Genomic DNA, 12685 nt, shown 5'->3' with positions numbered 1-12685 from the left:
AAGCTCAACAGTGAAATGCCTCCTTCACAGCACGGCCCGGGTGGTGGGGGACAGGCCACGGGCTGCCACTCTAAACCACTACACCAGGGACAAAGTGGTTAACCCAACAAGATGCATTACCACCACTGTCTAGATAGACTGCAAAGTTTAAAGAAAAAAGGATCCTTATATAATGGGACATAACAAACCACTATCCATACAAGATAGGAGAACACAGCCCTGCCTGAAATTGGGTTTCAGTCAGGATTACATATGCCAGGTACTTGGCTAAGCTCTGAGAATATAAAGGCAACATGGGCCCTGTGTATATCTAGGGGAGAAAAAGAAATGTCTAAACACTGCAGTCAAATAAAGCATCACCAGGGCTCTGATGCAAATCTAGCCCAGATATTCTCTTTGGAGGCCCTAATGCTTCAGTCATGTTTTTAAAAAAAGAGTAGGGATTTGCCAGGCATTGCAGGCAGATGGAGCAGGTAGGGTGTTTTGAAGCAGAAAGAGCTTTTAGGGAAATGTAAGGAGTTCCACATAGCTGGGAAGGTGGAGAGGCAGGCAAGGGGCCAATTTTGAAGGGCATTGTACACTACCACAGAGTCTCAGTGTTATTAGGCTGGTGCAAAAGTCATCACAGTCTTTGCCATTACTTTTAATGGCAAAAACCGCGATTACTTTTGCAGCAACTTAATAGCCCTGGGGGAATGAGGAGCCTTTCTATGATTTGTCAAGATTTCAAATCAAGTGATTTGATCACATTTACATCCCAGAAAGATGACCAGCTGGTGGAAGCACAGGGTGAGGGACTCTATTAAGAGTGAAGTTGGCCGGGTACAGTGGCTCACGCCTGTAATCCCAGCACTTTCAGAGGCCGAAACGGGTGGATCACCTGAGGTCAGGAGTTCGAGACCAGTCTGGCCAACATGGCAAAACACTGTCTCTCCTGAAAATACAAAAATTAGCCGGGCATGGTGGCACGTGCCTATAATCCCAGCTACTAGGGGGACTGAGGCAGGACATCACTTGAACCTGGGAGGCGGAGGTTGCAGTGAGCTGAGATCATGCCACTGCATACTCCAGCCTAGGTGACAGAGCGAGATTCTGTCTCAAATAAAAAAAAAAAAAAAAAAAGAAATAAAGGGAGTGGTAGAGACTGTCCGATGCTGGGGAGAGGTGAGGTAGGAACTCCCGAGAGCCATGGACTTAGCAACATACAGGTCATAGGTGACCTCTGTCGGCCAGTCTGGAGAAGGAGTGGAGAGAGACAGCCAAGGTGAGGGGAATGACCATGAGGTGGGGATGGAGGCAGTAAGCACAGACATTTCCTCCACAAAGCTTCACTGCAATGGAACAGAAGGGGCACAGAAGCCAGAGTGACAGCGGGGCAGAAGCCACCCGAGGCTCTGCATCTGTTTGTGTAGAGATGGGAATAACTCAAATGTGTTTCTAGACTGTGGGGAAGGAGCAAGAGAGGAAGAGGGAAAAACACAAAGGGAAGGGAAGAACAGGAAGAAGAAGGGGCCTAAAAGAAAGCAGAGGGGACAGGCACAAGAGCTCTTGAAAAGTATGAGAAATTGGGAGAAAAATTAGGAAATGTATATTTTAAAGCTTCTAGAACATTCTATCAACATGTAAACATGTCCTCTGGATAGCCATTGGCCCTGGCTCTCATACAGAGGTCTACAGACCTCCATGATGCACTGCCCATCACCAGCCACTAGATCAATGTGGCACCAAATGTGACTTAGCACCTGTGGAGGTGTCGATGAGGCCCCAGGTGAAGAAGACTCAGCCCCAGGTGGGCTCACACTGCGTCACCCACCTTGCATCATACTCCTGTAGGCGGTGTCTGTGATGGCATAGATGTGAGGGGGCATCTCGTGCCTCTTCTTGCCCTTGTACATTTCCACAATCTCTTCAGAGTAGATGGGCAGGTTCTTGTAAGGATTGATGACCACACAGAACAGGCCTGAATAGGTCTAAAGAAAAGAGCGGCAGATAGGAACGGGTTAGGAAGTCTGATTCTCACTAGTGTACAAACTTCGCAGCAAAATACCTGCGGCTTCAAAGGACCTGAGTCAGCCTGACGTGAAGGCACTCCCTGATGGCCCTTGCTCCCAGTGGCCCAGCTCCCACAGCCCTGTTGCAGGTGTGGCGCACCGGCATCCTCCTTCTGCCCTGTAAGTGAAGATCCTCCCTCTCCACTGCAGGAGTGCTCCAGCCTCGTAGGTCACTGAGTGTGTGTATCCACCAGGCAAGGTCTTTGGCTAAATGGACAGCAGAAGTCCAGTTACAAAACTCAGAACCGAGGACAATGAGAGATGTGTTTGTCGTCGTGAGAGAGACATAAACAGAAGAGGGCTCAGCTGCAGTGCAGCAAACTGCAGAAACCCAAATCATTCCACATTGGAGGAGGCTGAGAGATAGTGAAGCTTACATCTTTCTAGCACTGGAAAAACGCACTGTGTCCTAAACCAATTAGATCTTTTGTGGGATACTGGGAACCAGACAGACACCTCTTTCTCTGGAATCTTCTAGAGCCATTCACATGCAAATCCCTCAAAAACTTTAAGACTATTTCACGTTCCCTGTGAGCTTTCTCCAAGACTTCTCTGGAGGGGAACACAATTAATCAACATCCAGGCCGGGCGCGGTGGCTCACGCCTGTAATCCCAGCACTTTGGGAGGCCAAGACGGGCGAATCACGAGGTCAGGAGATCGAGACCATCCTGGCTAACACGGTGAAACCCCGTCTCCACTAAAAAATACAAAAAAACTAGCCGGGCGAGGTGGCGGGCGCCTGTAGTCCCAGCTACCCGGGAGGCTGAGGCAGGAGAATGGCGTGAACTCAGGAGGCGGAGCTTGCAGTGAGCCAAGATCCGGCCACTGCACTCCAGCCTGGGTGACAGAGTGAGACTCCGTCTCAAAAAAAAAAAAAAAAAAAAAATTAATCAACATCCTTAATGTGAGGTACCTAAAATACACCCAATACTCCAAGTGTGACTTAATCAATTTCAAATAAGACCCTCCAGAGTCAGATATCCTGAGTTCAAATCTCAGCAAGGGTAAGGTTCTTAACCTCTCTCTCCCTCCATTTCTTGATGTGAAAAACGGGGACAGGCAGAGCTCTAGACCTCATTGGGTGGTTAAGAGGATTAAATGAAGCGCTTACACAGCAGGCAGCGCAGCCTTGGAGAGTAGCTCTGGGCAGGTCAGGAGAACCATTTCCAACAGCAACAGTTTACACACATCTGTCCTTCCTCATCTTCAGGTAAATACACCTTACCTTGTGACTGCCTCCGTGTCTTCAGGTAAATATACTTTACCTTGTGACTACTAATTCTTTTTCTAATAAACTTCCTGTTATTTTTTTCTCCCAAGATCCCTCTCCCCCATCAAAAAAAAAAAAAAGACAGAGACTCCTAATAGCTGCGCAAGACTCCCAAGACCACCCAGGTGGTAGGTGCTCAGTTGGGGGACGCAACTCTCTTTAAGAAGATGGAGCAACCCAAGTACCCTCTTCCTAAGAAAATGGGCCTGAGGGACCCAGCGAAGTGAGGCCAGGGCTCCACGTACCACATCAACTACGGCCCTGCCTCTGTGAAGTGACGATGGAAGGTCACAAGGCATTGGGTAGAGCTGGGAGCAGACTCGGGTCTCCAATGCCAACCTCCTTGGTCATGGAGGCCGGTTCTCCAAGCTCCTTCCAACCTTCTGCTTTCTCCATCACAAATGGCCTGCACCTTGATTGTTCATGAAGCAGCCACCAGTCCATGCACTATGGGGTCAACCCAGCCCCCTTGACCTGTGCCCTTTCCAGTCACTCCAAAACTGGGGATGGATCTTGTGGCTGAACCCAAAGACAGGGTCCACAAAGGAACCAGTCATGAAGAGAAGGCTCTTCTCAGGCACTGGCCAAAGGCTATTGGCACAGGGAACTTCCAGGCAGCAATTAGACTAAAGGCAGAACGCAGAGGGCCCCACCAACCACACAATGGTATGTATTCAAAACAGCTGAGGCCAGATACAGGGGCTCACACCTGGAATCCCGGCACTTGGGGAGGCCAGGGTGAGAGGATCGTTTGAGGCCAGGAGTTCAAGACCAGCCTAGGCAACAAAGCAAGTCTCCATCACTACAAAAAATTTAAAAATAATTAGGTGGGTGTGGTGGCATGCACCTGTAGTCCCAGCTACTCAAGAGGCTGAGATGAGAGGATCACTTGAGGCCAGGAGTTCGAGGTTGCAATAAGCCATGATGGCAATGCTGTGCTCCAGCCTGGGTGACAGAGGGAGACCCTGTCTCTTAAAAAGAAAAGAGCAGCTGAGCTTAAAAATGGACAAACATGTTTGGCTGCTTGGAAAAAGGGATGCAGGGCCCTTGATTTCCTTTCTTCCTGGGATAATTAGTTACTTGTTTTCCCTCCAACTATTCTTTTCACAAGAGACCAGGAAAGCTCTGAGGCAAAGAAGTGCAAACACGGTATTGGCAACCTACAGGCCCGGGCATTTCAGAAGGAAGAGAAGCGGGAGCCTATTCTGGTTTTCCCTCTGCATCAATGTTGAATGGGGACAAGATAGAAGGCCAGGGAACAGCAAGGTCACCCCAGGAGCTCAGAAACAATCAAGCTTTGTTCCTGGACTTTCAGAAAACCCATACTCTAGGAAATCCAGCCCAGGAAAATCAAGGACACGTGGTCGCACACTAAGGGAGTGCCATGGAGCCAGATGTTTGGAAACAGCTGGTGCTGACAGCAGAAGGGGACTGCGGGTCATTAGGACAAGTCTTTCTGACAGCTGGGTGGGCAGATGGTCCTGTGGAGTGGTCTACGGGAGCTCCAAGTTCTCTGGGCTAATCCCATCAAATCAGTGATGATGGAGCTAAGCCCTGTGGAATGAGCACTGAGGCTCAGGTGGGAGGAAGGAGATTCACTGGATGCTCATGGAGGCAAGACATCGAGCAAAGCGGCTTTGCTCCCACGCGGCGCGGCCACGCCATGGTGCTGCTCCATTCACAAGCCACAGAGGCTCTTTGTGCCCATCCGCCCCCATCCCAGGGCCTCACCCCCTGAAGAAAAAGACAGAGCAGCTGTGGCTCAGAATTAGCCACGCCGCCCACAATGCTGGGCAAACAGGCTGCACGAAGGCTCCTGAGGTCATGATTTGGAAGCTTGATGGAGAGATAGACCGTGAATGAGGCAGCACCTCCTGCCCAGGCGGCCCCGCCCAGGGGCGCTGACATCTTAACAGCTCTGCACCTGCTGGGGTCTCCACTACAGTGACTGCAGAGGCCATCAATGGGCCTCTTAGTGATGATGCTTAGAAGAAGGCTGGTAAGAGGCAGGAACAACTGCACACCAGAGGTGACAGCAAGGAAGCGAAAATGAGAGTTAATGCCTCCAGCCAAAGAGTCCTGGAGAAAAGGCGTAGGCACTACCCACCACGCCTACCCACAGTAAAATCTCCGCGTGTGGCTTGCAGAGGAAAGACGCAGCCACTAACACTGAATATATCTGAATAATGACTGTTCCCTTTTGTGGGAGGGAAAGGCTCTGTGCAGGCTCAGGCAGGTTCAGGTGCTCCGCTTGTTTTAATTCATATCCAGTGGATCCCAAAAGAGACTCAAGTTAAAAAGGCACCAATAAAGAGCTAAGCAGAGGAACATGAGTTACTTTCACTTGTAACACACATCAGCAGCCTGAGTCCAGGCCCCCAGGCCCTGCCCCGAGCCAGGTGCTGGCTGGGCGCTTTAGAAAGTTCCCATGGAATCCTTGCAGATGAGAAAGTGAGACTCCATGTAGCTATGTCTCATGGTCAGTAAGGGGTAGAACTGGGATTTGAACCAGGTCCTGGAGGCTCCAACTGTAGCACTTAAGGGCTCTGCTTTACCGAGCAGAGGCCGTCTCAGCTTAGTGGCACAGCAGAGTGGGGGTGACATAAGCTATAAAGCCTGCCAAGAGGAGCACCTCTCAATCCCAGACAATGAGGCTGCGGCTCCCATGTCACCGCCACAGACACTGTGCTTCCTTAAAGCACAGTCTGTCGTTCATTTATTTGCAAGTCACTAAGTCTGAATTTCAGTGGTTAATACTCCTTAGGGACAGGGGCTTTTAATTTGGTCCACATGATAATCTCATCAAGAAACAGATGAGACATAATTGGGCTGAAAATCAGGAACCCAAGTTCCAGTCTCAGCCTGGCCAACACCTGGCTGTGTGACCCTGCTTAAGTTCCTTGCTATTGGCCGGGTGTGGTGGCTCACGCTGGTAATCCCAGCACTTTGGGAGGCCGAGACGGGAGGATCACGAGGTCAGGAGATCGAGACCATCCTGGCTAACATGGTGAAACCCCGTCTCTACTAAAAAATACAAAAAAAAAAAAAAAAGCTAGCTGGGCGAGGTGGCGGGCGTCTGTAGTCCCAGCTACTCGGGAGGCTGAGGCAGGAGAATGGCGTAAATCTGGGAGGCGGAGCTTGCAGTGAGCTGAGATCCGGCCACTGCGCTCCAGCCTGGAAGACAGAGAGAGACTCCGTCTCAAAAAAAAAAAAAAAAGAAGGCTGGGCTTTAAAGGAGACTGTTCCCCATATCTACTTGTTGATAGGTCCTTGATGAGCCAGGCTCATCCCCAAAGGGTGGGCATCAATGGCAGAAAACAAGGACCTCGTTGTCACAGACTGACACAGACTGATTTAGCAATCAACAAGGAAATGCAGTCCTTGTCAGGAATTCTGGGCAAATAAAATGCCCCATGGCTCCACTGAAGGCTTTAGCACATGGAAGCGCACTCAGAAGCATGAGTCTACCTCGTAGAAATGTGCTTAAGTCTTTCTGAAATCACACAGAAAATTAGACAGCTGACCCTTTGAGAGCTGCTATCTCTGTAATGGAATGAGCCTGCCACCACCTCCTTTTATTACACATGTGATCGTGAGCAAAATCCCTCAGTCTGAAAGTTGGTCTTCCCATCTATAAAGTGGGAAGGCCATAATAGTCTTTTCTCTTTTTTTTATTTGAGACTCTGTTGCCCAGGCTGGTGTGCAGTGGTGCAATCTCAGCTGACTGCACCCTTGACCTCCCAGGCTCAAGCGATCCTCCCACCTCAGCCTCTAGCAAGTAGCTGGGACTATAGGCACGCCACACTATGCCCAGCTAATTTTTCTATTTTTTGTAGAGATGGGGTTTCGCCATGTTGCTCAGGCTGGTCTCAAACTCCTGAGCTCAAGCAATCCTCTCGTCTTGGCCTCCCAAGGTCCTGGGATTGCAGGCATGCACCACCATGCCCAGCCTATAATAACCTCTTCATGGCTTTTTTCCTCTAGGTCAAAAACATTTTGAGGACTGTTTTATTCAGCCCAAAGTTCAAGGTGGCTAGAGCAGCATAAAGAAATAAAGAGCTATTTTAGGAATAATAACAAGCAGATATTTCTTTCCCACTGGGGACAAAACCAGAAGGAAATATCTTTGAGTTGAACAGAGGAATTTGAGGTTGATATTGGACAGGACTTTGTGATCCCAGAGCCTGTTGCCTCCAGGATACATAAATGCTCATCTCCCTGTCTCCTAACTTGGTGATGGGCTGTCTTTCTGCATTTCTTTCTTGCCAGAAGAAAGAAAATGACACCCCTGATCTGCTGCATGTGCTGGCCCTTTGCACATGCTGGACTCTCAATACACTCCCCCTTGGTCAAGCCTGGCAAGGGACCAGCACTCAAGTGCTGGACAGAGTCCCAGAGCAAGTCTTACTCTTAGTGGCTCACCTCCGCTCAAAGTATACTCCCTAGTGAAGTAAGCCACACCAACATGCATCCATAAAGAACAAGATGGGCCAGGCACAGTGGCTCACGCCTGTAATCCCAGCACTTTCGGAGGCCCAAGCAGAAGAATCACTTGCGCACAGGAGTTCAAGACCAGCCCTAGGCAACATAATGAGACCCTGTCTCTAATAAAAATATAAAAAATTAGCCAGGCGTGGTGGCACAGGCCTATAGTCCCAGCTACCAGAGAGGCTGAGGTGGCAGGATCGCTTGAGCCTAAGAGTTTGAGGCTGCAGTGAGCTGTGATCATGCCACTGCACTCCAGTCTGGGCAACAGAGCAAGACCCTGTCTCAAAACAAAAAAAAGATGGCAGAGATACCAAAAACGGGCTTGGGGCAAACCGTGAAGGGAGAGGGGATCTGGTGACGCAAGAGAAAGCAGGAAACCAGGAGATGGCACTCCCTACTTTAGAAGGAATCTACTACATTTTTAGAGTGCAAAAGGCTTATTGGAAAGAAATCAGAGATAAAGCTATTTTTAAAAATATTTTTAAAAATAACATATTTTATCTTAAAAAATACTTTAAATGAGATATTTTATTTTAAAATATATATATATATATATATCTTTTTTTTTTTTTAGATAGGGTCTTGTTCTGTTGCCCAGGCTGGAGTGCAGTGGCGTGATTTCGGCTCATTGCAAGCTCTGCCTCCCAGGTTCACGCCATTCTCCTGCCTCAGCCTTCTGAGTAGCTGGGACTACAGGTGCCCGCCACCATGCCCAGCTAATTTCTTTTTGTATTTTTAGTAGAGACGGGGTTTCACCATGTTAGCCAGGATAGTCTCAATCTCCTGACCTTGAGATCTGCCCAGCTCGGCCTCCCAAAGTGCTGAGATTACAGGCGTGAGCCACCGCGCCCGGCCATAAAAAATATTTTTAAAGATATTTTTAAAAATAATTAAAATTTTAAAAGATATTTTTTAAGATATTATTAAAAATAATTAAAATTTTTAAAAAGAGGCTGGGAGCGGTGGCTCAGGCCTGTAATCCCAGCACTTTGGGAGGCCAAGGTGGGTGGATCACCTGAGGTCAGGCATTCAAGACCAGACTGGTGAAACCCCATCTCTATTAAAAATACAAAAATTAGCCAGGCATTATGGCAGGTGCCTGTAATTCCAGCTACTTGGGAGGCTGAGGCAGGAAAATCACTTGAACCCGGGAGATGGAGGTTACAGTGAGCCAAGATCACGCCATTGCACTCCAGCATGGGCAACAGAGCAAGACTCTGTCTCAAAAAAAAAAAAAAAAAATTAAAAAAGAGAAGGAATCTACAACATTGACCTGAACCTTCATATCTCCACCAAAACTTGAGGACAAAGGCCAGTGGGTGGGCATCCCTCAGACAGGGCCATATTCTTCTCCCTACATATGTTCTAAAACATGCTTCCTGTTTTGTTTTTGGCTGCAAAGGGAAAAGAATAATGTTATGGGAACATCCCACTAGGATGTTCAGATGTCAAAGTCCAAGGATGTCACCCCAGCACTCCTTCCAGACCCCTTCTCCACCAGAGAGCCAGGGCCCAGGCATGTGAGGGTGATGGGAAGACCTGGCCCGCCCCCACTTGGAGTCCTCAGACCCATCCTGCAGGGTGCCAGGGCAGCCACTTACGTAGATAAGCCCTGAGTAGTAACGCTCCTTGAGGTTGTGCAGCACCGAGGCTTCGTTGAGGCACGTGAGCTCCGCCATATCCTCCACCTTGGAGAACTTGGGCGGGTTCATCTTCTGGATATCATCCTTGTTCACCTTCACCTTCTTCCCGTTCTCCACCAGCTCCACGATGGCCTCTTCGCCCACCTCCTCCTTGAGGCTGGCTGGCTCGAAGCCACTCTTGTCGGAAGGCACCCATACCAGCTTCTTGGCAGCCCAGTCGGCCTGGGCCAGCGGGTTATTGATGAAGTTTTTATCCACATAGAGATACTTATCGGCAGCTTGCTGTGCCATGGTGACTTACAGCCAGGACCTACGGGGGAGGAAAAAGACAACACATTACATACAACTACATCAGCCACACGAGATCACTCATACTTACACCTCTTCTCTTTGCAAACTGTATAGGATTAAGACGCAGTAAAACTCTGTATAACCAGGCTGTACAATTTTCTTGCTCCACACTTTTGGGATAAAGATGTGCATCACTGAAAAAATAAGTTGGGTCCAGGACAGTGGCTCATGCCTTTAATCCCAGCACTTTGGGAGGCCAAGGCAGGCGGATCACCTGAGGTCAGGAGTTCAAGACAAGCCTGGCCAACATGGCGAAACCCCATCTCTACTAAAAATACAAAAATTAACCAGGCGTGGTGGTGCACACCTGTCATCCTAGCTACTCGGGAGGTTGAGGCAGGAGAATCGCTTGAACCCAGGAGGCGGAGGTTGCAGTAAGCTGGCTCACATCACTGCACTCCAGCCTGGGCAACAGAGAAACAGGCTGATAGCAGGGATTTTGTTAGCAATTAAAGGTAAGGTGTATCACCCTAGGGTCAATACACAATCAAACAAATCCATCAAGAAAACTATCGTGCCGAATGAACGTAACAAGAGTCTCCAGGACAGATGCCATTCAAGTCGCTATGCTACACATAGAAAGGTAGCAAAGTAGCCACACAGTTTAGGAGGATTTCCAACAAAAACAGGTTTCTAATCAACCAAAAACACGCAACTGACTACAACCCCACATGGCAGAAGTTTCCAGTTTAAAAAACTTGTTCTTATTTCATGAAGTCAACTAAGACAAGAGAAGAAAATAAAACACCAATATATGTTGCCACCAGATTTGAATTCCATCTTGATAAGACAGCCCAAAAAAAAGCAAAGAGAAAAGATGCCAGGTTCCAAGAAACATGTAGAATGCTAAGAGTGCTTCCCTTTGGGGACACTAAGGTCAAAAGTGACCCTCACAATTCATGGGCCAAGAGAACTTAAGTTCATGTGTGTTTGCTTTTTTCAAAACTCATCAACAAAATGAAGATATAAAATAGGCCGGGGACGCTGGCTCAGGCCTGTAATCCCAGCACTTTGGGAGGCCAAGGCGGGCGGATCACCTGAGGTCAGGAGTTCAAGACCAGCCTGATCAACATGGAGGAAATCCATCTCTACTAAAAATACAAAATTAGCCAGGCATGGTGGCGCACGCCTGTAATCCTAGCTGCTCGGGAGGCTGAGGCAGGAGAATCACTTGAACCCGGGAGGCGAGGGTTGTGGTGAGCTGAGATTGTGCCATGGCACTCCAGCCTGGGCAACAAGAGCAAAACTCCGTCTCAAAAAAAAGACATAAAATAATAATGCCGTATATATCTATGTGGCTTTATACTTTATGAAATGCTTTCACACATATTTTGCTATGTCGAAAGGTCTTTGTCATCACAACTCTGTAAACCAGGTAAGGTATATATTATTATCACCAATTTACAGATGAGGAAACAAGTTCCCTGGATGTAACGGGCTTTTCCATAGTCATTCAGTCCTGTGGCCTTTCCACGGCTAACACAGTCGTTATTCCTGCTCAGAGGCGCAGGCTGGGATCACCTGAGGTGGCCACCCTGGTGTAAAACAGACTCAGCTCGTGGCCACCAGAGGAGGCAGCCCAGAAGCTCACTGCCCAGCTCCCGCCGGGAAATCAAGAAAGATCAGGAAGGTGCTTTTTTTCCCTCTGAGATCAAGCCCCCTCCCCTCAGGCCCTTGCAATTCAGAAAGTCCCCAGATCCAAATACGGAATACCAAGGGCTTTCGTGCTTCCAGATTCCAAGAGGGTCTTGGATCCCAAGGAGGCTAGGGGCATGGGAGGGAAAGAACAAAAGGAAAAGTCTAGACTGCCCAGAACTTTTCATCTAGGCTCATTAGCGGTTTTCAGTCAAGGCCGAGGGGCTCCCCTGGACTCACTCCAGGAGGGGCTGTTTTCCAGGAAAAAAACCTGTTTGCTGGCTCCCTTTTGCCAGGACAGACACAAGTCCCAGGAACAGAGCTTGGCAGCGTCACCAGCTGCCCCGGCCGGTGGCTCTGTTGACGTTCCCAACACAGGCAAACCCCACAGACTCTTGTGGGGACCAGGGGGTACATCCACTCTGCAAGGATCACCCTGAGAGCAGGCCAGGCTCAGAGTGAGTCAGAGCAAACAAGACAGGAACGGTGGCTGTGAACTGCCTGGCCGCCCCGTCTTTGCTGCGGGTCTGAGGTCTAGGGTCTACACCAGGAGCAGCCCCCAGGGCACCACCAGCTTATTTTCAGCTGTCTGCACTTCCACCCTGGCCAGTCCATTCAAGCAAATCCAAGGTTTCTCCCCGCCAGGTAAATCCTAGCTGTTCTTTGCCTCCCTACCATGTGTCTGACCACTAACTAGTCAATAGGCACCCCCAGCGTCCCAGCACCCAGGCTCCCCAAAGTCTCCCCATTGCGTCCCTGCCTGCTCAAGACCTTGTAGCAATCACAGAACACAGGTCTCAGGGGCTGCTGGTTCTCAGCCTTTTCACACACCCCAAACCCACGAAGGATAACTCCATGAATAGCAGAGAGAGACTCACTTGAACCCCATGCCCCAAAATCCTAAGTATGCTGCTGACCCCACCAATGAAGCCATCTGAGGACATCAGTGCCCCTCATGAGACACCTACTGAGAGCAGAAGGGGCAGGGGACAGTTATTAAGTACCTCCCAGCACCAAGCTCCGTTTATTCACCACCTCACCTAACTGGTAACCATCCTGGGAAAGAGCTGTCTCAAGATTCATAATTCATAAACTAGGAAACAGATTCCCCAATTCATAAACTAGGAAACAGACTCAGAAAGGGCAAGTCACTTGTCCAGAGTTGCCCAGCCCAGGCATGGAGTGGGATGCTAACCCAGGGACACCTGGCCCCTGTGCCTGGCCTCCTCCCAGAACACTTGTGCCT

At 49.2% G+C, this 12685-nt stretch overlaps 1 protein-coding gene across 1 annotated transcript in view; it reads right to left on the bottom strand.

Annotated features, from left to right (window-relative positions):
- The window catches only part of MYH9 (myosin heavy chain 9), a 106415-nt gene that overhangs the window by 57128 nt on the left and 36602 nt on the right, over positions 1–12685 (bottom strand). The window contains exons 2-3 of the mRNA XM_025399525.1: positions 9412–9763; positions 1814–1970 (exon numbers count right to left, since the gene is read on the bottom strand). Of these exons, the coding sequence (XP_025255310.1) occupies positions 1814–1970; positions 9412–9744 (490 nt within the window). The 5' untranslated portion in view covers positions 9745–9763. The remainder of the gene's footprint in view (positions 1–1813; positions 1971–9411; positions 9764–12685) is intronic.

Source organism: Theropithecus gelada, chromosome 10, assembly GCF_003255815.1.
Source record: "Theropithecus gelada isolate Dixy chromosome 10, Tgel_1.0, whole genome shotgun sequence".
NCBI lineage: Eukaryota > Metazoa > Chordata > Mammalia > Primates > Cercopithecidae > Theropithecus > Theropithecus gelada.
The sequence above is the reverse complement of the archived record's forward strand: the minus strand, read 5'-3'. Positions and strand labels throughout refer to the sequence as shown.